Source organism: Squalius cephalus (assembly GCF_949319135.1).
Source record: "Squalius cephalus genome assembly, chromosome: 15".
Taxonomy (NCBI): Eukaryota; Metazoa; Chordata; class Actinopteri; order Cypriniformes; family Leuciscidae; genus Squalius; species Squalius cephalus.
The window spans coordinates 14,888,046-14,915,685 of NC_137136.1; the positions used below are offsets into that span (position 1 = coordinate 14,888,046).

The 27,640-nt window shown below is 36.8% G+C and overlaps 1 protein-coding gene across 6 annotated transcripts; it reads left to right on the forward strand.

Moving 5' to 3' along the window:
- The first annotated feature begins 136 nt into the window (after nucleotides 1–136).
- On the forward strand, nucleotides 137–27,419 carry adam15 (ADAM metallopeptidase domain 15). 6 transcript variants are annotated; one of them, XM_079894278.1, is made up of 25 exons: nucleotides 225–826; nucleotides 2,737–2,828; nucleotides 8,241–8,317; nucleotides 8,391–8,469; nucleotides 8,577–8,653; nucleotides 9,649–9,853; nucleotides 9,945–10,010; nucleotides 10,230–10,301; nucleotides 13,703–13,872; nucleotides 13,969–14,053; nucleotides 14,140–14,288; nucleotides 14,375–14,552; nucleotides 15,276–15,368; nucleotides 15,461–15,656; nucleotides 15,753–15,861; nucleotides 16,103–16,298; nucleotides 17,309–17,386; nucleotides 17,484–17,595; nucleotides 17,678–17,825; nucleotides 19,595–19,703; nucleotides 22,330–22,395; nucleotides 22,519–22,599; nucleotides 25,435–25,503; nucleotides 25,667–25,821; nucleotides 25,943–27,371. In XM_079894278.1, the coding sequence occupies exons 1-25, from the start codon at nucleotides 652–654 to the stop codon at nucleotides 26,010–26,012; spliced, it is 2,907 nt and encodes a 968-aa protein (XP_079750404.1). In that variant the 5' UTR covers nucleotides 225–651; the 3' UTR covers nucleotides 26,013–27,371. The 6 variants fall into 6 exon arrangements, with proteins under 6 accessions (XP_079750408.1, XP_079750409.1, XP_079750404.1 ...); XM_079894280.1 differs by lacking the exon at nucleotides 25,435–25,503; XM_079894281.1 differs by lacking the exon at nucleotides 22,519–22,599.
- Nucleotides 27,420–27,640: the final 221 nt, after the last annotated feature.

The following is a 27,640-nucleotide window of genomic DNA, read 5'->3' on the forward strand; positions in this document are numbered from 1 at the left end:
TGTAAAATTAATATATAGTCTTACATATTTTCAATCCCTCCCAATCCTGCTTTGACTTCCTTTATTACATCCCCCACCCCCTGTTTTAATTTCTATGGTTAAATAATAGTAGGCTACGCCCTTTATAGGATCTTTCATTATACCAGCTGTTGAAAAACCTATGCGTATAATCACCCTGCCCGGACAGCAAAGAGTTAACGTGACTGAGGAAATCCTATCTGGTTGGTCACACTGAGAAATGCGATTATACTGCCTCAGTTTAACACGGGCGGGCAAGCGGACGGACTGCGCACTAACGTTATGCGATCCTTCTCATAGAGAAAGCTTATTCTACACGGTTACAGGCGATTCCGCTGATCTCCAAACTAAACGAGCAAAATAGAGAAGCCATTATTATTGCTAGGACAGAACTGATGTTTTCAGCAGGATTTCGGCTGCCCCTGACAGAACCCACACTGGGCCGGGAACACGCTTTGAGAACGGACTGCAGTTCGGCGTCCAGCAGGTGAATGGCCAGGTGCTCGTTCACGTGTGACGGATCCTCTGGCTGCTGGCCGTCTTAATGTGATTAGCGTGCTGTTTTTAAGAACTGTGTCGATCCGCTACTCCACTTGAATTCAAAGAAGAGACCAATCAGTGCGTCACTGGACCATGAAGCACCACCATCAGTTGTTTAGATGTTTTTGGCGAACTCTCGTCACTCTTCTTCTCTTTGAAGGCAATCCTCTCGTGATGTTTAGGGGGTCCCTCACTCTGACCCTAAACAAGGATGACAGCAGTTTCACACTGCAGCAGGACACGCGGATAACTCACTCCTCTCACAGTGGTATGGAATAGCTACTCCGCTTTAAATATTGCACTGAAGAAATGTTGCATCAAAAATTGCGTCCAAGCAGTTAATAGTTTATTTAGAGGTTTTTGTGATGTACAGATTGCGCTCTATTCTATGTTTGTATTGCGCACAGAGTGTGTCATCATTACAATGTGTCCAGTCATTTACATGTCACTAACATTAACAGTCTCATATGAAGTTCAGGGCAAAAAACAAACAAAAAAAAATGCCCATTTCAAATGGTGTTGCGGATTTGATGTGTTTAGCTGTTTATGCTGGTTTACATTTATAATTGATCAAACATATCTACACAAAAGGATCTTTAAATTATTCATATTCTTCACACTGATCTTAGCAGGCTATACTTTCAGTTTATTCACTATTGTTAAAAAGTACAGAGGGTGAAGAAACATGAAGAAAGCAAGATTTACATTTATGCATATACTATAGACGCTTATATGTGATTTGCATTCCATTTTATGGGATTCAGCGCATGAATTTGGTGTTGTTAGTGCCATGCTCTAGTGTTTGACCCATCACATTCTACTTAGAGAAACACAGAGGACAGCTCAGCTATTTTAGTTAGTCTAGATAAGTCACAGGCTCTGTTATTTAAGAGCCTGCTCAGCATACTGTCATTTACCCACCTAATCATAGACTCAATGTTAGTAAACTGTTTAGAGTATAATGTAGGACTGTTGATTCTTGAAAATAATTGCAAACTTCAATCTGGGCTGCTGGAGAGGAAGCTCATTCTATAAAAGCCATTCACATCCAAAATACTTGCTCATTCTTCAGGATTTCCAATTCTGACTTGTTTCCAAATAATTTGAACAGTTTGTTGAGAATCCTAGAACTATGTTGTCTCAGCAAGTTTGGTCATTTTTGGCTCGTAGCTTTCTGAGGCAGATTGACCGTATGCTTCTGATGGAGTTTAGAGGCCATGCAAACCAGTGCTGTAAATGTGTGTTCCAGCACAGCTGTCAGTCACGGACTAAACAACAGCTGCCCTCACAACACAGCTCACTCTTTTGCTCGCTCACAGTGTGTTCCTTTTAGGAAACCTGCGCATTTGAGGAAAACCTGAATCTGATTAAAAAAACACCACAAAAATCTCATCAACACAACTTTGCAAAAGAATAAAATTAAAATGGTGGATTGTTACACGACTGAAAGACAGATGGAACAATATTACAGGTCTGAAAAAAAGAAAAGAAAAATAACTTTGGGCAATGTTAGCCAAATGAATAACCAAGTATTTGGGTTGCATTGACAAAAATCAAAACACTTTTCTCTGTTTAACAAATTGAACCACCTGTAATTTTGACTTATTTTCAGTAAACAATATGAAATTAATTTGCAGGGGAAACAAGCTTTTGAAATTGTCACACTGTAAAAAAAAAAGTTGCTGCCTTAAATTTTTAAGTACAATCAACTTGGACTTCAACAATCAATTTCAACTTAATTTACATAATTAAACTAACTCAATTAGTTGAATCTTGTATAACATAAAATTATTTTGATGAGTTAAAGCAATGTAAAACATTTGTTGTCATAACTTATTGATCATATAATTTTTAAGCTATCACAATAAATATATAAAATCAGATTTCTTTTGTAAAGGATGAATAGTTAAAGACTATAAGTTTTAATAATCATTCTAATGCTGTGAGAATAGAAAAGTCCACATTATAATGATAATGGTAATAACAAATGAACAACATGGTTGGAATCACTTTCAGAACAATCTTTTTCTAGCTGATGAACAATAAAACATTATATACTAAATACTTTAGATGCGAAAAGCGATTTAAATTAACCAGGAAATTGACATATTTTTGCACATGTGGGTGACGTTTCATAAAATAGGAAGTTTATGAACTAAAGTTTATCTCTTTCTACAGTCACAAGTCAGAGAGAGCTAAAGCCTCTAGTGAAGACAAGGCCATTTGCTGTGGTGGATGGAGTTAGGAGAAGCCTGAGTGAAGTTTTACAGGTAGGTTTTGCTCCGTCTAATTAATAATTAATCGCACTAAAATAGCATGTTAAATTGACTAACATCACATCATAATTCATGCCTGTGTGGATAACATTCCTTGTTACTGGAACTGGTAATACAACGTGTGTGTGTGGACTGAGGAGTGGGGGAATTCAGCAGGACATGACTTCAGTTGCTCTCAGCTGCACAGGAAATGTCCGTCCCCATAATGTTGCCTCTAGTTCCTCTCCTCTCAGATCATACTTTATGTCAGGAAGTTTCCAACTGAATGTGTCAACACACCTACATTCATCCTCCAGGACAGATATGGACACCAAACCCATCCCCCTCTCCTAACCTTTAATTACTCATTCGCTCTCTCATAATTTTTATTCTCTTTGTCACTTCTCTCAACAGTGTGATATAAGAAATGATCCCTGGGTTACAAGCTGATTCATTTATTTTGTCATGCACAGTAAAGCAGCTCCTCTGTGCCTGGCTGAATCGCAGAAACCGAGGCAACGATGGTCTGTTTTTAGCATGTTTTCCCATCAAGAGGAAAGGCGGGTGATGGCTTGGGTGTGTGTGCATTTTTATGAATACAGTCTGTTGATTTTAATCGGTGTCCTCAAACCATCCACCACCCACTAACTGGAGCTCATCTAAATCAGTACAGCAATTAAGAAAGAGTTTTTATACAGTGATATATGTGACCCTGGATCACAAAACCAGTCACAAGTCACACGGGTATATTTGTGGCAATGGCCAACAGTACATCGTAATCGTATGGGTCAAAATTATCGATTTTTCTTTTATGCCAAAAATAATTCGAATATTAAGTAAAGATCATGTTCCATGAAGATATTTTGTAAATTTCCTACCGTAAATATATAACATTTTATTTTTGTGAGTGAATGCAGCACAATCTCGAACATAAATGGACAACTTTAAAGGCGAGTTTCTCAATGTTTCGATCTTTTTGCACCTCAGATTCCAAAATAATTGTATCTCGGCCAAATATTGTCCTATCCTAACAAACCATACATCAATGGAACGCTTATTTATTCAGCTTTCATGTGATGTATAAATCTCAATTTCAAAAAATTGACCCATGTGACTGGTTTTGTGGTCTAGGGTCACATATTGTTTGAGTGCTATTCTATCTCTAATACAATCTACTCACATTTTAATGCAGTTTAACATGTAGTCATATGCCACACAGCTTTATTTACATTCACACACAATGAAAAATGGTGGCTACTAAGGTTAGGGACCAGGTTCAATTAAAAATGTACTGATACAAAATGATTCAAAGTGACTCTGAAAGTGCTCTCTCCACTGCTTTGTAGTGTGAATCATACATTGCTACCAGTGAAGACTGATTCTCGAGCAAATTACTTTTATGAACCCTTTCTTTCAGCCCTTTCAGAAAGTCAGAAACATACTGGTGTGATAAGTGAAGGCCAATTACTGTGTTATTCTTGTTTTAGACCCCTGAAATAGCAAGAGTAGGCCATATGTAGGCCACTTGCCATATCATAATTTTCACACCTGTGCAGTTGCTCAATATTTAGTTATTGCTTCAGATGCATGATATTTTAATTTGCTACAAGCAGACGATTGTTGTGATAACAAACCGCTTATGCGTCCGTGCTAAACTCTCATCTCATATACAAAAAAGCATTTTTAGTGGGTCCCTTGGCTTTTGAAGGCCCAAGGCCATTACCATTGCCTAATGATAAGTCCGCCTCTGTGAGTCGTTACATTTCAGAGAGTCAAAAATATACAGCATGACCAGTGAATTCTTATGAGAATGATGAGCCTCTTATTAGCCGGTTCTTTTTAGCAAATCGCCAACACTTACGAATCAGCTGTATCAGTTTCATAATTAATCTGACTCACTTACTCAACCGCACATCTTTCATTTTATCATGTGCGACTCCATGATCCAAGAACTAATGCTGTAGTTAAAGATATACATTAAACAGTTTGTCGGTGGAATTGTGCAAAAAATAAAGGATAAATCAATTAAATGAACACACTTATCATTAGAATAATTTTAGAAACATCTAGAAATGAATAATAATAATAACCATATGAGCAGTTAAGGCCCATGCAAACAGTGATATCTGGCACAATCCTCATCCTCCACCCATTCTCCCCTTCCCTTACGCACTATTTTTTTCTCCACCCTCAGCTAGCCTCAGTAAAAGTACCCCACCCAGCATTCATCTGCTGCTGAGGTCATCGCGCTGCATACTGCATGTGCTCAGGGACATTACCTCAGACAGAAAGAGACGCTTATAAGAGAGGCCAGAGCAGAAGGCAATAACAGAATAGAGGGAAAAAGAGGAAACAGGAGAACAGATTGGCTGAGGCAGAGAGAGAAAGAGGGGAAAGAGAGAAGCAGATATGGGTATTCAGGGATGGAGTGGTTAAAGGGATAATTCACCAAAAAGAAAGAAGAAAATTCTGTAATGATTTACTGTGATTTTGTTTCTTCTGGAGAACACAAATGGCTCATTTAATGCAATTAGTCTTGAAAAGGACGGATGGTTTAAAGCTTCAAAAAGCACCATAACAGTTTCAAAAAAGTGGTCCTGAAATTGTATTTTCCAAGTCTTTTGAATATCTAGATCAGTAAACAGATCATTCATACTGGTTTTATTAAAATATTTGACTCAAAAGAATAATTCGTTCACAAATTAGTCTTTTCTCATGAACATATCAGAAAGAGCTAGGGCAGATATCAAGATTTTCAGTTACAAGTTTTTCATGTTCCTCACACAAAGACTTAATATGGTGCTTAACATGTCTTTTATTGAAGCTTGAAAACCTGACTTCTCATTCATTGTAATTGTATGGAAAAATTAGTTTTAGTAAAGAAAGACTCACATGAGATTGGGATGACATAAAGGAGAGTACATCATAACAATAATGAATAGTCAATAGTCAAATATTCGGTAACACTACTTGAAGCCTTTATGCATAATGCATTATAAAGGTAGACTTTTCATAATGTACATTGCAATGCATTATATCTTTATATAAATAATTTGTCAATGTAAATGAACAATGTCTTCCTGAAAAAATCAAAATGCCTACCAGTTTTGTGGGTCCTGGCAGCGACCATGCACGCATACACTCTTTTTCATCTTTGCCTCAGACACTAGTTTGACTTGCCCATGGTTGTTCAGAGACAAGCGATCCACCCATTCCCAGTGAATTGCAGTCTGTTCCCAGGAGTTCATGAAAGCGCTCGCCAGAACCATCTGATAGTAATAAACATATAGCCTACAATAGACGTCTGTGGTTATGAAGGAAACCTGAACAATGCTGGAACAGTATCTGATGGTTGAATGTGGGCTTCAGTTTTTGTGGTTCGATCCTGGAAGAAAGTGTGTGTATGTATAGTTGTGCAGCTTGGTAAATGACTAGATGTGGGAAAAAGAGTGATGCTCTTGTGATGTCAGTCTCAAGACCTTTTGGTGAACCAAACTCCACAGTATCCCAAGTATCCCAATCAACCTGAATTCACCCCTATCTTTATAGGACTTTTTTTTTTTTAAGAGGTTGGATGAGATCTGAGAGAGCTTTAAGAGGTTTCACATTTTATCTTATGATTATGCCGGATTTGACAAAACTGTCTCGTACTTGAAACAGGAAATGAAAACTATCGCAATTTACTTATTTAATACACATTCCTGGTCTTTTTGTGCATAATTCCTTTGTCCATGTTATATAAGAAAAGGTCTGTCGTCTTAACCTTTCATCAAAATATAATAACTTGCTCCACCTCTGCAGCTTTTCAGCTGACATCACATGTAGACGGAAATTAACGTTAACTAGTAACTGAACACAAACCGGCATTGTTTTAGGCTTGTAGGTGATGCAGCCAACAGTCATTTAATGTCAGTTTACATCAATATAATAAGCTCACTGCAATAATAGGTGTGTTCGACTTGAAACAGCGCTGCGCAGACCAATCGGTGAATGACATCAAAGTACCGCGATAGTGATTAGAGAGCGTCTCCATATGCTTGTGAATCGCTCTCGCTGTACTTTGATGTCATACACCGATCGGTCTGCACGGCGCTGCTTCAAGTCAAAGAACGATCATTTTAAAGTTTTAAAAAGAAACATCACAAGCTCTCTATTCAATTACCATTTCGATTCTGATTCATTTGAGTATTTAAGCCTATAATGTGCATATTTATTTTATATATGAAAGACATTATCAGCTATTGCTATAATTATTACGGAAAGCCTTCTAACTTGGTACATTGCATAAACAGATGTTAGAGTCCAGTTCAATTGCTTCTTTTTTTTAAACAGATAATTTTAAACAGAGTCTTTTTGAATGATTTATTAAAAGGGAGTTATTTGTTTCTTAAATTGGACTGCATGGTTGCTCTGCATGCTTTTGAGAATTAAGACTTGGACTTCCAGAAAAACAGAGAGAACAGATGTAACCTTTACTTTTAAAGTGAGTTTGCTATGAGAGATGCCGACTTGCTTTGACTGGCAGGGAAAGAGAGCAGCCAGTTAAACCTGTTCTGAATGGTCAGATAGACCTGATTTTATTGACTGAGAGAAGGAGTGGTCAATAAAGTGAGCTGTTCCCATTAGCACATTGGAGAAAAGCAGGAAACGGTAGCAGAGGTATTAACAGGAAGCTGAGTGGCGTTTCACTTTTTCATCAGGCTGCTGAATGTGTGTGCGAGCCAAGGGGATGTGATAGAATGGCAGGAAAAGGTGTTTAGAATAGGAAGTGAGATGAGAGAAAGGCACAGAAAAAGTCTGGAGGAGGGGGAAGTCTGTTTATAGCCCAGTTCACCCTCTAAAATGAAGCTATTTTGTCCTCTCAGAGAACCCATCTTTTCTTCTGGTCATGTGCTGATGCAGTGATTCCAAACCACCGTGCGTATGGATACTTGGGAAGACGTTACATTGTTAAACCTATAAAATAGATGATATCATTTTAGATAAATAACCTTCATACAGTAGCAGAATGTATGTGCTACTTGTATGTCCATTTGTCCACTCACAGTTATTTTTTATTGTAATAATAAATAATGTAATTACATAATTAAGTATGATGATTTTTTTTAACTATTAATATGTAATTAATAATATTTTTTCAAAGAAGGGATACTTGCCTTACTGATTTAGGGGCCAAAACATTTATAGAAATAAATAAAAATACTCTGATGTTCTGCAGGTTTAACATAAAATGTGTTTTCTTTCACAAAGAAAACATGATCATATCTGGACTGATCTGAATAAAGACATTTGTTTGTAACATTTGCTGAGGTGGAGCAGTAGGACTCATAAATAGGCTCATGAGTTTGTTATATATCTAACAAATACACTATTCAGATAATCTTTTTATAACATGAAATCTCTCTCTTTCTCTCTCATTCTCTCCAGAATGGTCACCCTGACAGATTGCAGTGTGGTTTACAAGTGGGAAGCAGCTTGTATATACTGAACCTGGAAAAAAACCAGTAAGTAATTTCCTGTGAGTCTAATTAGCAGCTAATGAATATAAAATCATAATATATGGACATTTTTTTGCAGAGATCTTTTGCCAAAGCCGCCTAATGTGTTCTACTATCTGCCAAATGGAACTGGGGTATCCATGAAGGAGAGCCTAGTGGTGAGTGGAGTCCTTCATACACAAGCGCATGTTTATTTCATTGCGCCTTTTGCAATGTTACTCTTATTGAAGCAACTTAATTTACATTTTATCCGTTCCTTTGTCAGACACATTGCTACTATCACGGTTCAGTGGAAGGTTTCCCTCAGTCCCGCGTGGCTCTCAGCTCCTGCTCTGGGTTACGGTAATATTTGCTTTACTTTTGTCAAATATACAGATGTGTTTCTTTCTTGCAGTCATATACCTCACTGACCACTTCCTTTGAGAGATTCTACTGAATTATGGTCATTGCTAAACTTTAAACAATGCTGTGGCTTAATTTATTAGTAAACTGTAAGACCATCTTATATTTCAGAGGTCATGGGGTTGTTAGTATGCCAGAAGGAGCATGAAAGAAAGCAATGGGTGAAATATGAGAAGGGAATCTGTATATTTTAACAGATTATCATTGACTGTTGACCTTAACCAGAATTATTAGTACAGATTGTTTATGGGTTTGAGATCAGTTTTGTGATGTTATTATTATTAGTATCATATTAATGACTAAATTGACCACATACGCTACTGTTCAAAAGTTTGTGGTCGGTAAGATTTTTTTAAAGGGCTGCATTACTGTGATATACAGTAAAATAGTAGCCTAATATTGGGAAATATTACTACAATTCCAAATAAATGTTTTCTATTTTAGTACATTTTGGAGTGTAATTTATTCCTGTGATGCAAAGCTGAATTTTCAGCATCATTACTCCTGTCTTCAGTGTCACATGATCCAGCAGAAATCATTCTAATATGCTGATTTGCTGCTCAAGAAACATTTCTTATTATTATCAATGTTGAAAACAGTTGTGCTGCTTAATATTTATGTAAAAATGGTGATATGTTTTTAAAAAGGATTCTTTGATGAAGAAAGTTCAGTAAAAACAACATTTATTTTAAATAGAAATCTTTTGCGGCAATTTTAAGTTTTACTGTGACTTTTGGTCAATTTAATGCATCATTTATTTATTTTTATTTATTTCAATAAAAATCCCACTGACCGCCACTATTGAACTGCAATGTATTTATAGCCCATACATCTAATTTGAGTATACATTTATCATATGTTTGTATCAGATGTGTGTATGAACATCATGTTCAGTCTTTGTTAGTCAGTAATGACACTTCTTTTTCTCTCCACAGGGGAGTGATAGTCATTAACGCCACACTGAGCTTTGAGCTACATCCTGAGGAAGAAGAGCATGGAAAAGATGAGGAAGGGAGTGGAGAAATGGAAGGATGGCTACACGTGATCTACCCGACAAACTCGCAAACATCTGAGTCTAGAGACTGTGGACTGTCACACACCTCTATTCCTCCCATTCAGATCATCCCACACACACACAGGGTGAGCATGTGAGCTGTGTGCATATGTGTATTTATAGGTATGCATATTTATCTGATTGTTCTCATGATCCATTTCTGCTGTTGTGTGACAGAGTAAGAGAGACATTCTTTCAGAGACCAAATATATTGAGCTGGTGTTGGTGGCGGATCATAAGGAGGTAAGAGAGTAGAGGAATCTCTTTCGAACATACACACACACACACACACACACACACACACACACACACGCACACACACAGTCATAAGACACTTACGCCCTCTACTGGTGAATATACTGTATCACATCTACTCTTAATTGGTTTACCTTACATATATCTGAATATTGAAGACTTTAGTTTTGAATCTGTTTCTATTCTTTTTCTGTGTCTTCCTCACAGTATATGAATTATCAGAAGAATAATAAAACCATGATTTACCGCATGTTGGATGTGGCAAACCAAGTAGACTGGGTAAGTTTTATATCTAATTTAAATGTACATGTACTCTGGCAGTCAGAAGTTTGTGTTGGGTAAGATCTTTTTATGTTTTTGAAAGAAGTCTCTAATGCTCACCAAGGCTACTGTGCATTAATTTGATAAAAAAAAAACAAAAAAAACCCAGCTAAAACAGTAATTTTGTTGAATAGAAAAAAATGAAAAGCTGAATTTTCATCAGCCATTACTCCAGTCTTCAGTGTCACATGATCCATCAGAAATCATTATAATATGCTGATTTAGTGCTCAAAAATGTCTTATTAAATGAAGAAAACAGTTGTGCTGCTTAATATTATTGTAGAAAATATTTTTTTTTCAGGATTCGTTAATGAATAGAACGTTGAAAGGAACCTTATCTATTTGAATTTGAAATCTTTTGTAATATTATAAGAATATACATTTTTACTGTCACTTTTTGATCAATTTAATATTCCTTTGCTGAAGGAAAGTATTAATTTTGCTTTAAAAAAATCATACTGACCCCAAACATTTGAACAGTAGTGTAAATATCAAAGCATGCGTTCAGAGCAGTACACTGCATTGTAAACCTGGAAATAAACAGTTTCCAATACATTCAAAAAGTTTTAGAATTTTAAAAACAATGTCAAATTGTTAATTGCAATTATTTTTTTTGATATAAAGTGAATAAGAAATGTTTCAGATCTACTCTACTTCTAGATCACTAATTAAGCAAATTAGTTGACATTGATCACTTGACTCTTTGTACAGACTTTAAGTGCCTGCTTCCATTATAGCACTTCAATTCTCAAATGATGCTGGAGAACATGATCCTCAGCTTTTACACAAACTTGTGGAGTCCAGCTTGAGTGCTTCTCATAAAGTATTTATAGTGAAAAAAAACCCCATTTAATTAGTAAAATGCTAAATAGAAGGATTTCCACTAGTGGTCTTTTCGAATTTCACTATAACAGTGTTACTTTAGTATTATTTATTAACCCCTTAAACCTAACCCAGGTTTAGAAACTAAGCTTTTCAATGCATCTAACCATTTTTGACCAACTCTTAACGGGTGCTGAGTAGTCTCTCTAAAACGGAGTGTACCGCCCGCGGGCGCCACCTAGCTACGAAAAAATGAATAATCATATTTTTCAAAACTACTGCCTTGATCAATACAAAATAGGTGTCATTTGAAATCTTAGAGTCTGAACTTAGAGTAGCCAATTTGATTAAGTCCTAAGTAGTGCTGAGTTATTAGCTGATACATAGAAATACTAATACATAATCAATCTATGAAATACTTTTTTGTACTACAGTGCTTAGCATAAGTGAACACACCCATGCTAAAGTTGACTAAAAAGAGGAATAAAAAAAATCATCTTTTGGAAATTGATCTTAATGTCTTAATTTAAAAAAATGAGGAAAACTGCAACCTTTAAGGACACCAATTTTCTTTGTGAATGAATAATGTATCGTAAATAAATAAATGTTCTTCCTTAAAATACAGGGTACGTAAGTCAGGACACCCCTATGTTAAATTCCCATAGAGGCAGGCAGATTTTTATTTTTAAAGGCTAGTTATTTCATGGATCCAGGATACTATGCATCCTGATAAAATTCCCTTGGCCTTTGGAATTAAAAGAGCCCCACATCATCACATAGCCTTCACCATACCTAGAGACTGGCATGGGGTACTTTCCATAAGATCATCTCTCAATGCAAATCAAACCAGCTATAAGGCTAACTGAAATAAAACCATGCCAATCGACGTGAAATCAAAATTGATCCTATTTACTTTGTTAGTGCATATTACTAGTCTTGTGGTGAACAATTAATCCGTGCAAGGTAATACACAGAAAAAAAATTGTTTGCCGTGGTAATCTTTAATCAAAATCTGAAAAGTTACTTCCGGTCTGGAATGGCGTTCCTTCTCTGATGATGTAGGTTTGACGGCTTGGGTTGAAACGCTTAACCACTCCCCTCAAACCGTTAGTCTGCTATGAGCAGAGATGGAGAGGAGGAGCGCTAGAGTAAAACCCTGCCCTCTGTTTATTATTCCGTTTCACTTGGAAATACGTCACAACACTGGAGAAAAGTCGTTTGCAACTTCCGGTTCAGACTTTAAGGCATTAAGAGCAATTTCAAAAAGATGATTTTTTTATTCCTCTTTTTAGTCAACTTTAGCATGGGTGTGTTCTCTTATGCTAAGCACTGTATGCAATGTGTCAAAAATATCATAAAAAATTACTGCAATGTGTCAAAAATATCATACTTTTGATTACTTATTCTATAAGTGGCTCAGTGGTTCATGTAGGTTGTCTACTAACCGGAAGGTTGGTGGTTCAATTCCCGGTTCCACCTGACCAAGTGTCGAGATGTCCATGACCTAACGGTGGCCCGACGAGCTGGATGGCGCCTTGCATGGCTGACACCGCCGTCGGTGTGTGAATGGGTGAATGTAAGGCTATATGTAAAGCGCTTTGGTGGCCATAGGTCTGTGAAAGCGCTATTTAAATGCAGTCCATTTACCATTTATAACCACAAAATTTGATTCAGATGCAGCTCACATGTAGAGGGACTTAACCAAAAAATTTCCTCCTACCTTATTTACTTCTTGAGATATTGCATGTCAAATAAGAGAGATATGCAAAAAAAAAAAAAAAAAAAACATTATATGTATATATATATATATATATATATATATATATATATATATATATACACATATATATTGTCGTTTTATTGTCATATATAAGCATGAGAATGTCCAAATGTCATGTAATTTCTATTTTATAAAATGTTTAAAAGTGTTCTATCAAACAAGTCCTACCTTTTGACTCTCCTTGCTAGGTTCTTTAATTTCCTTCTCCTTCTCCTTGCAAGGGTCCTTGCTAGAGTCTTTCATTTTTGTCTATGTCACACACAAAAAAACAACAACTCTAAAAATGACTTCAGGGCTTAAGGGGTTAACTATTGTAGAAGTTATTCATATTTTGAATTGGCCTTTAATTTTATATTTTGAGTTTTCATTTAAAAAAAAAAAATTTCATTGTGCTTTTGTCATTTTTATTATTTTTAGTTTAGTTATATTTACCTAGTTATTTTAGCTTTAATTTAATTATTAATTTTTAGTCATTTTAGTACTTACACTTTAAGTTTTCTTTAGTTGCCAAAGCAATCAATTGAAGAAAACAATTCCCTTTAGACAAGGTTCACTTCGCATTGTGTCAGTTACTGATGTGAATGGGAGAAAACTCTGTTTTTCTCAGAATACTGAAGCCTCAGTATTGATTCATGGTTCAGACATTGGTTCATGTCTGAGCACAGACAAATGGCATTTCAGCCCACCAAAACAGGCAGGCCGACTGCCTATATAGCCTTAGCCTCTGTCTAAATCTCTGCCTGGCCCTCTGTCTCAGTTCTACAGGCCGCTGAATGTACGTGTGGCTCTGCTGGGTTTGGAGATCTGGAGTGACCAGGACAAGATTCAAGTGGATAAAAGTCCCACTGAAACTCTAAACCGCTTCCTGGATTGGAGGACCAGGGAGCTACTACCACGACTGCGGCATGACAATGCACAGCTGATCATGTAGGTCGAGATTCCCAGAAATATGTGCACAGTATGAACGGGTATTAATAGACAAGGAAATAATTCAGAATTGCGATATGTGCTTATATATGTTAGGGGTGAGCCATTTGATGGGACGACAGTCGGCATGGCGTCTCAGTCCTCCATGTGCTCAAAGGATCGGTCAGGAGGAGTGAATGTGGTGAGAGAAGTCGTTCATTTAATCTTTGTCTTTATGCAATAAGTTAGATCTTGTTCTAGTATTCACCTGTGTTTCCTGTACTGTAGGATCACCTTGTTAGTGTGTTAGGTGTGGCATCAACGGTGGCTCATGAGTTGGGTCACAACCTGGGAATGAGTCACGATACGGCCGACAGGCGCTGCCAGTGCCAGAACGAGCCTCGGCTTGGGGGCTGCATCATGGAGCCCTCCACTGGGTGAGTGAAAAAATGTGTGTCTGTGATTTGATATTATATCGCTAGTGATAAATCATGCAGTGTGAAGTAAATGCTCTCATGTGCAGGTTTATGCCCGGTCAGCTCTTTAGCAGCTGCAGCGAACGGGATCTCTCTCTCAGTCTACTGCACGGTGGCGGTATGTGTCTGTTTAATGTGCCTCAGCCAGAGAGCCTTCTGGGAGGTCCGCGCTGTGGGAACCTGTATGTGGAGAAAGGAGAAGAGTGTGACTGCGGCCTGCTGGATGTAAGAAACCGCTTCCTGCCTATTGGTTCCTGGTTCTACTTCATTTACCGGTGGCTTATGACAAAGTGCATGTGACAACTTAAAAGAATATTTCATCTAAAAATTAACATTTACTTACCTTTATATTTTTCCAAACCTGCATGTCTTTTTTTCTTCTGTGGAACAAAAATATTACATTATTGTTTCAGAGCAGAAAGAAAGTCATAAAGTTTTGAGTAAATAATTGTAAAAAAAGAAAAAATGGTGTACTATCTCTTTAAGCTGACAGCAAACATTACAGGCACAAATAATAAATCATCAGATAGGTTTAAATAATCGTGATTCTATCTTCTACCGATTCACAAATCTCAAAAATCTAATTTTGAATGTTAGTTAATAACATAAGGTTTTCAGAGCAAAAATAGCAGAACTGTACGAATTTATTGAGTTTTACATAAAAGATGATGATAATGCATTTAATAAGTTTAGAAAAATATTGAGACTCCCACCGCACGTTATCATCCGGAAATGAAACACGTGAAAAAAACTGAGAAGTTTTACTACATTATATCAAATTAAAAATTTGATTCAAAATCAAGAATGGTGACCCCAAGATTTGAATTAAATCAAATCAATAGATTTCAAATGATTCCCACCCCTAATCATAATTTCTAGGATTGTAAAACAATAAAATGTAATATGCTCTTCACCTCTGTAATCTGCTTCCCATTTGTGTCTGTTCAGGAATGCAACGATCCTTGCTGCAATGCCAGCACATGTAAACTGGTTCCCGGGGCCCAGTGCTCTTCTGATGGCATCTGCTGTGAGAACTGCAAGGTTTGTAAGTTTGCTTATAAATAATTACTCACTTAGACATGTGCCGTTGATTCTACTCTCTCACTGCATCCCAATCATCTCTTTCCCCATAGTTGCGTGTGGCCGGGTCGGTGTGTCGGGGGCCGTTGGGAGAGTGTGATTTGCCAGAGTACTGCACCGGCACTTCCCCCTACTGTCCTCCCAATGTGTTTCTGCAGAATGGAGAGTCATGCAAGGACGGTTCCTCCTACTGCTATAGCGGCGTGTGTGCCAGTCTGGACGAGCAGTGCCAAATGCTCTGGGGACCGAGTGAGTGTCACATACTCCACAATGATGATTCTGATAATTCTCAACTAGTGTCTAGATTTATTGTGGTTCGTTCTCTGTTCTCTCTGCCCCTCTAAGACTCCACCCACGCTCCACCTATCTGCTTCTCATCTGTGAACAAGCAGGGCAATAAGTACGGAAACTGTGGCCAGATGCCCAACGGATCCTACATCCCCTGTTTGAAAGGGTGAGGAGTTGTAGCCTTGAATGAGATTTTTTTTTTAAGCACAGACATGATCATGATTGTTTCTTAAAATGTTTAGTATCCAGTAGTCCGGTTGTGGATTTTTTTTTTGTGCATTTAATTAATAAGCATAATTACCAACAAATTGTGCAAAAAAACTCTGCAGGAATGTTGTTTAATTACATTGCATTTTATGAAGATATGGCTGTAATCTTTGTTTTAAAATGTGCTCTATTTTGCTAAGGGATGTGCACTGTGGTAGGATCCAGTGTCAGGGTGGAAGTGAACGTCCCCTGCTGGGCTCCAACGCTGAGATTCTGACCACAACAGTCATACTGAACCAAAGTGACTTTACCTGCCGGGGGACCTATTTTAATCTGGGTGATGATGTTTCTGACCCAGCCATGGTGTCCCAGGGGACGACCTGTGGGCCCAACAAGGTGAGTCTCCATAAAATGTGTACTTTTTTAGGATTGTTAATTTAAAGCAATACTAAGTAACATTTTTTACCTTAAAATAATGTTTCCAAAATCGTATCAGTGGTTCATCAAGTCGTAACAGTGTGAAAGGCACTTCTGGATTTGCTTTGCAGCCCTATATCTGCTATAACCACACTATGCAAGTTTGCCAAACCGGGTCGCGTTTCTGTAGTTCGAATGAGACATAAGAAAACTACTAATTTGACTTGCTTTACTTCAAGCGTTACAATAGTCATTATTTAGTTTTTCTTCGTTTTTGATGTCGCAATACATCATACTTTCATGAAATCATGCAACATACTCTACCTTGTCTGTGGACATCGTTCATTCCAAAGCCGGTGCTGGATAAACAGCGAGCGTGCGTGCGACAGTAGGCTGTGGGCGGCGGAATTATTTACGACAGCGGTAATGGACAATTCCCCTTCCAACCTGTAGGGCGACCGAAGTGGAAAAGTTCCTTAGTGTTGCTTTAATACATTTAATACAGATTTAGTGGGTTTAATTTTTTTTTTAAACAATGTGATAAATTTTTTTTGCTTTTCTTACACTAGCAATTTATATATATACATTTTCATTAAGGATCTAAAAGTAACTGTAAAGAATTTTACATTGTTGTAAACAAATTCTGTTTCAAATAAACGCTATTCATCAAAAAATCCTAAAAAAATTCGTAAAAATATTAAGCTTTCTTGAGCTTCAAATCGGCAGAATGCTGATTGAATGATTTCTGAAGGATCATGTGACACTGAACACTGGAGTAATGGCTGCTGGAAAATCACCTTTGCCATCACAGAAATAAATTACATTTCAAAAAATATTCAAATACAAACAATTATTTTAAATTGTAATAATATTTAATAATATTAAATAATATATAGATATATATGTATGTCCTAGTAAAAATTATTAAAACATTTTTTTTTTAAATGTATTAAAAATTAGTTTGATTTATTGTAACATTGTATTCTCAGGCATGTGTGGACCAACGATGCAGGAACGTGTCCATGTTTGGTGTTGAAGAATGTCGAAGGAAGTGCAATGGCCACGGGGTGAGGAGGGGGGAGGGGAGGAGCAGACAAAGAGGGATGAGTCACTTAAACTTGCAGTTTCACTTTTTCCTTCTCTATTTTGTCTTTGTATATGTAGGTGTGTAACAGTAATAAGAATTGTCACTGTGCTGAGGGCTGGGCTCCTCCTGACTGCAGATACTCTGGAAGCGGAGGCAGTGTGGACAGCGGCCCTGCTCGAGAGTCCAGAGGTACTATACACACACACTACCACATCATTACATTGATTACATTGCCGTGCTTGTGTTTAGCCTCATTTTTGTCTGTATACAGATTCAGATCCTGCGCGGGTGGCTCTTCTGGTCATTTTCCTTTTTGTGTTTCCGGTCTCACTGCTGTTTGTCGCACTCCGCTTCCCCCGCTGTCGACGAGGTCTTGTTTACCTCGGCCACACCCCCTTCAGCAAGACCCGACAGAGCCGGTGAGACTGATCAAAAGACACAGGGACAGAGAGATGACATACATTATTGATGCAATTTATCTCACTTTACTGTGTATGCCCGAAATGATTCATTGAGGGTCAATATCATAAGATATAATAATTATAATAATTTATTAAATAGTACATTAAAAATTCAATTTATTTTCAAATTTGCCTTGATCTTTTGACATATAAGAGGTCTCATTACCATTAAATCATCCTGCAAGTTACAGAGCTTAAAACATCCTAGTCCTTATAAACAGGGATTTATTTAAATAAGCTCCGGAAATTGTGGGATTTGTGTGGATTGAGGATTATATGTTAGTTAGGAGAATTTGCCTGCAGATAGTTTTGTAAATTAGGCAAAGTGTAATGGAGAGTTTGCAAATAAATGTTTGTTTAAAGATGAAGCAGTCAGCTATATTGGATCTGATAGCAGCTGCATTGCAAACCATAAGAGATGTCATAATGCTTTGTCTGTAAATGACAGTCTTATATATATATATATATATATATATATATATATATATATATATATATATATATATATATATATATATATATATATATATATATATATATATAATGTTCTCAAAAAACATACTCACATGCAATAGCCAGTGGACATTGATATTGTTTCCTATGCAATGACTATGAGCCGCCCCTTAAAAACGGATCATTACGGAATGAGGGTTGAAAATAACCATTTTTCCACATATATACTGTATATATATATATTCCATATATATTTGTTTGTTTGTTTTTTGTGCAAAAAACTTTATTAACGTTATAAGTGAACTTCAAGGAACATACTGTATACAAAAAAAATCCATGTCATGACCCCTTTAATATTACTTGATGGTTACACCATAAAAGTCATTATATTAAAACTTTTCTTAAAAACTGTATAAAGTTTTTTTTTTAAACAAATGAAACCAACATACATACAATTAGTCCATTTCTAACAATTTGGGTGTTTTAAACTAGATTATAAAAAGATGTTTCCTTTTCTTTGTTGTGGACACTTATTTGTCATTGACCCTTGGAAAAAAATGATCAGACCATCATTGTAATTCGATAAACCCACCTCAATCAGCATAGTGTAAAAAACACTGGTGATATAAAAACAACAGCCAGCCAGAAATGACAACCTGAAGTGTTAATATGAGATAAAAGAGAAGATCCTTCATAAGAGTCATAGATCATATGATAAATTATTAATGATAATGTTTTACTGTGTTTTACCCATGATGCAGTGGGGTCTCGGTGTCCTATATTGAATACTGTGTGAAGGAGGAAAACCGGAGGTATCTGTGAATGTTGTGCTTCAGTTTGTTAGCTGTAGCTATACTTGGTTAAACATTAGTTGAACATTTGTCTCTCACCAGCAAGGGCTTTGAATGGCAATGAAAAACTGAATATAAAACTTGGCTTAACATTGGCTGTCATTGACAAGCTCCTCTCTGGTTGTGTGTTGTGGGACTTCCAGCAAAATAATCACAATGAAGAGTTTCTTCAATTTCTTTAACACACCAGAGGTCTGTGTTGCTGGAAGAAAAAATGTTTGTTTAGTCTCAAATGTTAAGTGCTTCCCTGCTAGCTGTCTTTCCCACACAGTTCTCCAGTTCCCTATTACACAACAGTACTGGTGTATGTGAAGTAGATTTATATAGTGAGATAAAATTGATCACCAACAATGTTCTCATCGAGTGTCTAAAAAAATGTATGAATGTGTGTAATATTGTGAATATCTTGTATTTTCCTCACAGAACTCCTGCCATGGAGCTAGCAAATGCTCGAAATGGAGATCAGGTGCAACCGCTCAGGTACCAGTGGCCCCCCCAGAGCGACATCCCTCTCACCCAGGCTATCAGCAAGGTACAGTAAATCTGCTCTACAGAAAAACAGTGCTGCTCCCGAGCATCTGGCCCATTCGATGATACGATTACTGGAGCTTGATCTCCTATAATGTGGTGTAGGGTTACTGAGAGTCAGAAGTAGAGAAATTAGCCCCCAGTGAGGGTCACTATGTCCAGAGAGGAAATAATATCCGAGCAAGCTGCTGGTAGCTGGTGATCACACACAATGAAATGTATTATAGTTGTACAGTATGTATGTATACTGGTACCAAAAAACATACAGTGGTACCTATAAAAAAATGTATCATTTAGTACCGTGTGATGAAGATTTTGACAAACACTACCACTGTAAGTTTGGGGTCAGTCATTTTTGAAATCTTTTTGAAAGTAGTATTTTATGCTCACAAAGGCTGTATTTATATGATCAAAAATACAGTAAATAAAAAGTTACAATTTAAATTACAATTTAAAGTAACTGTTTTGTATTTGAATACATTTTAAAATGTCATTTATGGCTGTAATGGCAAAGCTGAATTTTCAGCAGCCATTACTCCAGTCTTCAGTGTCACATGATCCGTCAGAAATCATTCTAATATGATGATTTGGTGCTCAAGAAACATTTCTTGTTAATATCAATGTTGAAAACAGTTCTTCTGCGTAAAACTAAATGAACTTTTTCTGAATAAAAAGTTTGAAGACTTTGAAATCTGAAATCAATTGAATGCGTCATTGCTGAATAAAAGTACTGACCAAACTTTTCTATGGTAGTGTAAATTCTGTAATTTATCTATAAATCAAATGATATAATAGCAAAAAAATTAATTGTTGAACCCAACACTTTAAAACAAAAAGATTTAAACCTCAAAATGTTTAACTAATGAACTGGTAAAATAAGTGAATATAAGTTAAATAATATTTGTCATTATTAAATCTATTATATGAATATATTTACAGCCCTAGTCTCATTTCATCAGTTGCCAATTGTTGCCTCGGGTACAGATACGGTATCAATGCTGAGATAACAAAGCTAGTATTATATCAAAGCCAAAATTCTGGATTTGTTCCAGCTCTAGAATGTATGCAATGGTCCTTTGTGGTAGATTATTAACAGAGGAAAATTCCTAGTTAAAGGCACAATATGTAAGTTTTCGCCGCCAGATGTCGCATTTTCAAAACAATAACAAAGGCAAAGCTTGATGACGCTATGAAGGAGAGTGGAACGATGGGAGATGTTGTTTTCCCCATCCAGAGATGTATGGAATTCTCGAATCATGTTCACGGATGAGGTAATGAATTAGTTTTTGTATTACCTGTACGTTTGATCACACTATTTTATGTCATCATAATGAATTAGCTACAAGGAACGTGCAATGTAATGCTATATTAGCCTGTTACTGATATGTAACTATTTGTCAAATGATTTGGTGGGTTAATGCTGCGCAGTTTTACGTGTTTAAAACAATCATACTAAAAGTAATGTAAGTAATGGCTAAATATTTTTGTGCAACACATACTGTTTTTAATTTCACTGCCATAGACTTGGTCACCAGACTTGATTAAAAGTGTTACTGACATACAAAGAAAGTGCAGTATAACTGTATGTGTACAATAATTAATATATATTTGCTTACCTGTCTATTAAAACACACGCGAGAGGAGTCTCTGTCATGTCCAAGTTTGTCGTGAAGCTCTCTCCATCTTAAAAACGCCACACTGATATTGATCATTGTTTTATTTCTCCATTTGTCCCAAAGCCTGCTTGCCTCATTTGATCTATGTTTACTTTTTGGGGATTTTCTTTACTCGCCAATAAATAATCGTGATGCATAATGACTGAATGACACAACAGTGGCGTGCTAGATTCTGTGTCATAGATGTCTCATTAGCGGCTTATGGAATCTATCTATATATACACAGTGGTTAAAGTGGGATTTGGCAGGTGGAGGAACCCTCAAATTTTATGTAGGTGCAACAGGGAAAAATGACTGACCGTGGGACAACATATTGAGTATTGTGGTATAGCAATACTTTTTGGGACAAGAGTGTCACTGTGGCACCAAGTATCACAATACTTATTTACTTGATATTTTAATGGTTTTATTTTGGTCCATCTACATCTACACTGATATGATGATGATATAAATATATATCACACTGTGCAAGTGGTTTTTGGATATTTTATTACAAAAATCCTACATATTGTGCCTTTAAGGAGAACCATTGAAAGGTCAAGCAAACCTTCTGAGGGGTGAGACCTACTGAGGGGTACCAAAAGGGGTCTGGTTGACTCTTTGATCGATCCGCTAAAAAAGATCTGATGAATGACAAAAAAATGTGCTTGATGCAGTAAAACCAAAGGCCAAATGCTTTTGGTGACTGTTTGTAACATATGTTGCTCCTCCGTCGAACCTTCCCTGCATGAATTTTTGTTCCTACACAAATTGCAAAAATATCTTACAGCAACTAGTTAACTGAAGCTCCAGTCTCCTTTGCTTCTGCTGCCATCGTAACAATACCAGACATTTTTTTCTTGGCTTACTGTTATGCCTAAAACAGCTAACCAACTTTTCTTATTATAACGTGCATGTACTGTAAAAGTTCACTCCCTCTCTACTACCCCCTCCACAACACTTTTGTCTTGTTAGGTCCAGCACAGGCCTGCTCCTCCAACTAAACCTCTTCCACCTGATCCTGTCTCTAAACCCGCTCAGGTAACTCTCATCATGCTCACCAAGCTTGTGAGGAATAGAGACGTATAGAGCTGATCTGGTGGATATAGCGGTGTGTTATAAATACAAACCATTACTGTTTTATTGCTCTTTCTGGTTCTTCAGTTGGCAGGGCATTGGCCCGCCCCTCCCACCAAACCCCTCCCTCCTGACCCTGCCCCCTCAGAGAGCAAGATGCAGTGCAAGGTAGAGGGAGCACTTGCTGCTGTAGCTGCCATGTTTAACTGTCTGTTATTTTGTCTTGACCCAAAGTGTCTACCTTTAGAAACTCACTCCATGTTCCTAGTCGTGGTCCTGGGCCCGTATCCCTAAAGATTCTGAGAATCCTCTCAGAGAGCTCCTAACTTAACCTAAAAATTCCTTGCCAGGAGTTTTAGCTTAGAAGTGATTCCAGAATATTTTCAGTGAACTCTGAGCAAGGAATGCATGGAAAATCCTATCTTAGTGAGGAGGTGTGGTTGACCCCGTTGCTAGGTATGAGTCATCATTTCAAAAGCCGTGATTGGTTGATCCTACAAGTTTGATGAAAATGAACTTTTGGTGATAATGAGCAAAGGATGTACCCTCAAATCAATAAACATAATTATACACTCTAATCTTATGCAGACTGTAATTGTAAATAATATTTCACAATTCACATTCAAGAAAATATCTGGAAAATGAATAGTAAGCTGTAGGGGTTATAGCCTAACATTAGAATCTAAAATATGTGAAAACTTAAGCTCATTACACCCTGTTCAAATAATGATTTGTGTCTTATTTGCTCATATTAATATCCTAGCTGGCATATTTTGTACTTTCACTCCCATATGGACCCCATTGAAAACAAGATGGCCTATCTCAAGGGGCTGTCCTTAATGAAGTAGAAATTGCAACGTTACAACTCAGTGTGGTCTTAACGAGGGTAACACGGCTCAGCTTTTATCAATGTCTGTGATTGCTGGCTGGTCTATTTATGAAGGCTTGTTAACAAATATCCTACAAACACAGAAAATGGAGAAAAAAAAGGAACTCCTAAGCCACTAAAAGTCCTCTTCCCTGCTCTTAGCAGATCTCGCCTTAGGAGCCCTTTTAAGCGCTAGGAATCTTGAGGAATAGCTTTTATATTAACTGGGATTTTCGTGTCACTTTTAAGGGAAATTCTAAGAAAACGTCATGACTCTGAGAATTTTCTTAGAATTTGGCCGCTAGGAGCCACTTTTTGCACAAAAATTCTTTAGGGATACGGGCCCAAGTCTTTGTGTGGTTTTGCATGTGGAGTTGTGCTTGTGTCCTTGTCATTTGGGTTTAACAGTGAGATGTTGGTGTTTTGTGCATGTGGATGGGCTGATGGTTCCTCTGGAGTAAATGGAGTGTGTAGAGATCAGACTGAGGGAGAGCATGTAATCTGGAATATTTTCAAATATCACCATAAAGAAAAAGTTTCATCAACATCTAATTCATCATAACATACAATCCTAGTACTATTTCTAGTAATAAAATTGAGTTCAGTTGACTTGAATGCTCATGCTTAATATCTTTAGAATAATTAGGGTTTTTTATTTTTCACATTTTTCATACAACCACAATAGACAGTATCACAATAGACACAATTTACTTTATGTGATACATTAATATTCATTTGTAATTCATCCTGTTTAATCCCCCCCCCCCCCCCAATTAATATTAATAAATCACATACAGTGAATTTCAGCAAATCTTTAACCAATCTTAGTGTTCTTATGTGGAAAAATAATCTGCTCCTGTAGAGTTATTATCTCACCAATACTAGTTATAATAATCTACCAACACTAGAAGCAATGACTTCTTGTAGTTATTTATAAATGTTTCAAGCACTTTTTCACACCTGAAGATAGATTAATTGAAACTTTGAATATCAAAGATATATATATATATATTACCACCCTCCACGATGAAATCTGACCAGTTAAAGGAGTCGAATAACATCACTATTAATAATAACTGGAGTATACAAATATTTGGTGATACATTATCAAGGCTTGACATTAACACCCGCCAACCCGCCAAATGGGGGTGGATTTCAACTGTGGTGTGTAACGCATATACAATTTTCAATTGTAGTCTTTTAAAAAGGCATCTGAAATGAAATGCTTATTGTGCTTAAACAGTCAAATACACACAAAATAATTTCAAAATGCTGGTCTTGGCAAGTGTTCACGTAAACACAGTCAGTTATGTTTTAAGTGAACATCTTTGCATCAGGTATTAAAGTGACAGCAGCCTAATTAACCTGCTGCCAAATTATGAGATGATAATATAAAAAATATCTATATGGTTTTCTCTATAGTTAATATCTATAGTTTTTCCCCATTGTATCGATGTCAAAATTGTGGCCAGTGAAAATTCTGAGTGGCTAGTATCTTTGAAAAAAAAGTTAATGTCAGTCCCTGCACTGTAAAAAATTATATGATCAATAAGTTATGACAACATATGTTTTTACATTGCTTTAACTCATCAAAATAAGTTAAGCAATTTTCTACTTTTTTACAAGATTCAACTAAAAGTCAGTTTAATGTAATTTAAGTTGAAATGACTTAAACATTCAAGTTGATTGTACTTAAAAATTTAAGACAGCAACTTTTTTTTTTTTTTTACAGTGTGTACATTATGCAGAAATACTTACTAAGCATTGTGTACTAGCATTATGTAAGAATAGGTGATGGTGGCAAAACATCATAGTGCTGTAAAGAGGTCTTTGACCCCTTTCCCTCCCCCCATCAAAATGTATGAGTTTGTATTTGCTTTATCTCTCCCAGTCTCTCTGCAAGGTGAAAACTGAAATATTTGAGCAGCATCTTGTTGGAATAAATCAGAGGAATCAGTTGTGCAGTGCATGGCCTGTGATTCAGTCCGGTCTCAGATAAATTATTCTTGCGATCAAGGGGAAATCATGATGGAATAATTTGATTCCCAATGATTTGAAAAATTGTACAACAAGTTAGTCTCACTGAGCACCTGCTTTTCTCTGTCACATGGCTGCATCTGCGACTGTACGTCTAGCCCACAGGAACGCGACCGGCTGCACCAAGCAAGCCCCTCCCTCCTGACCCTGTCCTCTCTACCCGACAGGTATCACCACAGGCGTGTAAAGTGTAGCCCTCTATTAACAACACTAATGTGCTCTTGTATCTAATAATCTCAGTGCAGTGCTATTTTGAACTATAATAAATTGCAAATTTAACCTATAAGACAAAAGTCCATACTGACTCTGTATCACCTCGTCCTGTTTCAGAACCCTGTTCCGCCCAAACCTCCGGTTCCCAAGAAACCACTGCCTGTGGATCCTTCACCCCACCCTCCTCCATCCCCACTGCTGGGACATTCAGGATCTGCTGCATCTTCATCAATTTACTCGCGTAACCCTGTGTCAGCTGCTGCTCCTGCCAGGTGAGAGGACTTCATGCTTTTTTCATTTTCATGCAAATGAATAAAATTCAACAGGCAATGGAGTAAAACATTGTCTTTGGGAAAAAGTGTAATCTGATAAAAGTCTTATTTATATGTACAGACCTGCTCCTCATCCACCTTTACGGAGACAGCAGTACCACGGGAAACCCCATGCTCCTCACCCAGTATAGTCAGGAAGGAAACAGTGGCCTGGCTGCAAATTTCTGGACTGCAATTCTGGACTTTTTTTCTCAGTATTTTGTCTGGTTTTCCCAAAAATTTCTATAAAACGAGATATATTTGAGAATAAAAATGGCATAAATATTAAGATAATATACGTACATTTAAATATAAATCATTTTGTTAATAGGGTAATAAAATGCGAAAACGACTTTTACTGGGAAACAAGACAAAAACACTGATTAAGAAAAAGATTTGGGACACTATGTGACGTAGATTTGCACAATTCTATTTGCACTGACCATGAGTGAGGAGTTGCTTCTGCAGGGTGAACATTAACATCTGTACAGACCTCTGTTGCTCTGCATCTGGATCAGAACTTCATCTTCGAACTCATTATGAGGCTCATTGGGCCATCGGAGGAATTACAGACTCCAATGAAGGTGAAAGGATATTATAACTCTGAAGACAAAAAAACAACAAAGTGGATATACTGTACATTCCTTTTGTGATTCAGATGCTCAGTTCAATGCATGGAAATAGGATATGACGAGATGATGCCTTGAGGAAGGAATCCTGATTTCTTTCTCTGAGATGCTGTATGCATGCTCGATTTGCCTGCCTATAGAAGATCTGATCTTTTCCTACAGAATCTCTTCGGTGCCTAATTAATTTGCCACACGTTTCATCAAGGATGGTTCTAATACACTCACACCGAAACTGAAATTCAGAACTCTTCATTTTTATCTAGAGCTGAAAACTCTGGTGTATTACATTCCGTTTAACATCAGCTGGTCTCAGTACAGACATCAGCATTGGACACAAACACACATATGGTCTCTGTAAAGTCTTTATATATATATAAATAGAATGTCTTATATATCGATATCAAGACAACTCAGATTGCAAATTTTGACCGTAAATGCTGCTGCAGGGACAAAGCTGGCTGATTGGAAGATGAAGATCACCTTTTCGAGCACTGAAGAAGGTATATGAAGATATTTAAGTGTATTTTGAAATAATGCAGTATTTTTAATGCAATAAACATGGGATCTATTTTTACAGTTGAATGCCGATTTGATTGTCTTAATTCCTGTATTTATCCAGAACTGTCATCCTTTATTTATGCCGCTTCATCACAGAGGTTATGACCGTATGACCATTTGCTAACTACCAACATTAAGATGTAAAATAACATCTCAGAGGTATGTGACAGCACATCCTTTTATGGTGTTGCTTTTATGGTGGTGAGTGTGGGCCATATAAAGTTAATTATTGTGATGATAATGTATTGATGCTCCTCAGTGTGTTTAGGGTCATTGTGAATTTAATTTTGAAAAGAACATTTTTAAGAAAGAATTAAGTTTTGTAAAAAAAAGAAAAAAATGTTTAAATTAAAATCGTCTATATCAATATGCCATTTGGTAGTAACACAAGTTTTGTGTTGTGACGACAACCTGATATGGTAAAAAGCATCAAACCTGGACAATAATCATGACAATATATGCTTCGTAATGTCACCTTTGCCACTATTGAGTTTTATTGCATGTTATGTAACTGGAACACGTGGTACTATATTCACATATACAACTCGCATAAACTTCCTTGTATCTGACCAAAAAAGGGATTTGAAATTACC

Excerpts from the sequence above, each read along its gene's own strand:
- adam15 (XM_079894278.1), top strand. The coding sequence starts at position 652 with ATGAAGCACCACCATCAGTTGTTTAGATGTTTTTGGCGAACTCTCGTC. Across the intron at positions 2,829-8,240 it reads GCCTGAGTGAAGTTTTACAG|AATGGTCACCCTGACAGATT; the intron begins GTAGGTTTTGCT and ends CATTCTCTCCAG. Across the intron at positions 8,470-8,576 it reads CCATGAAGGAGAGCCTAGTG|ACACATTGCTACTATCACGG; the intron begins GTGAGTGGAGTC and ends TTCCTTTGTCAG.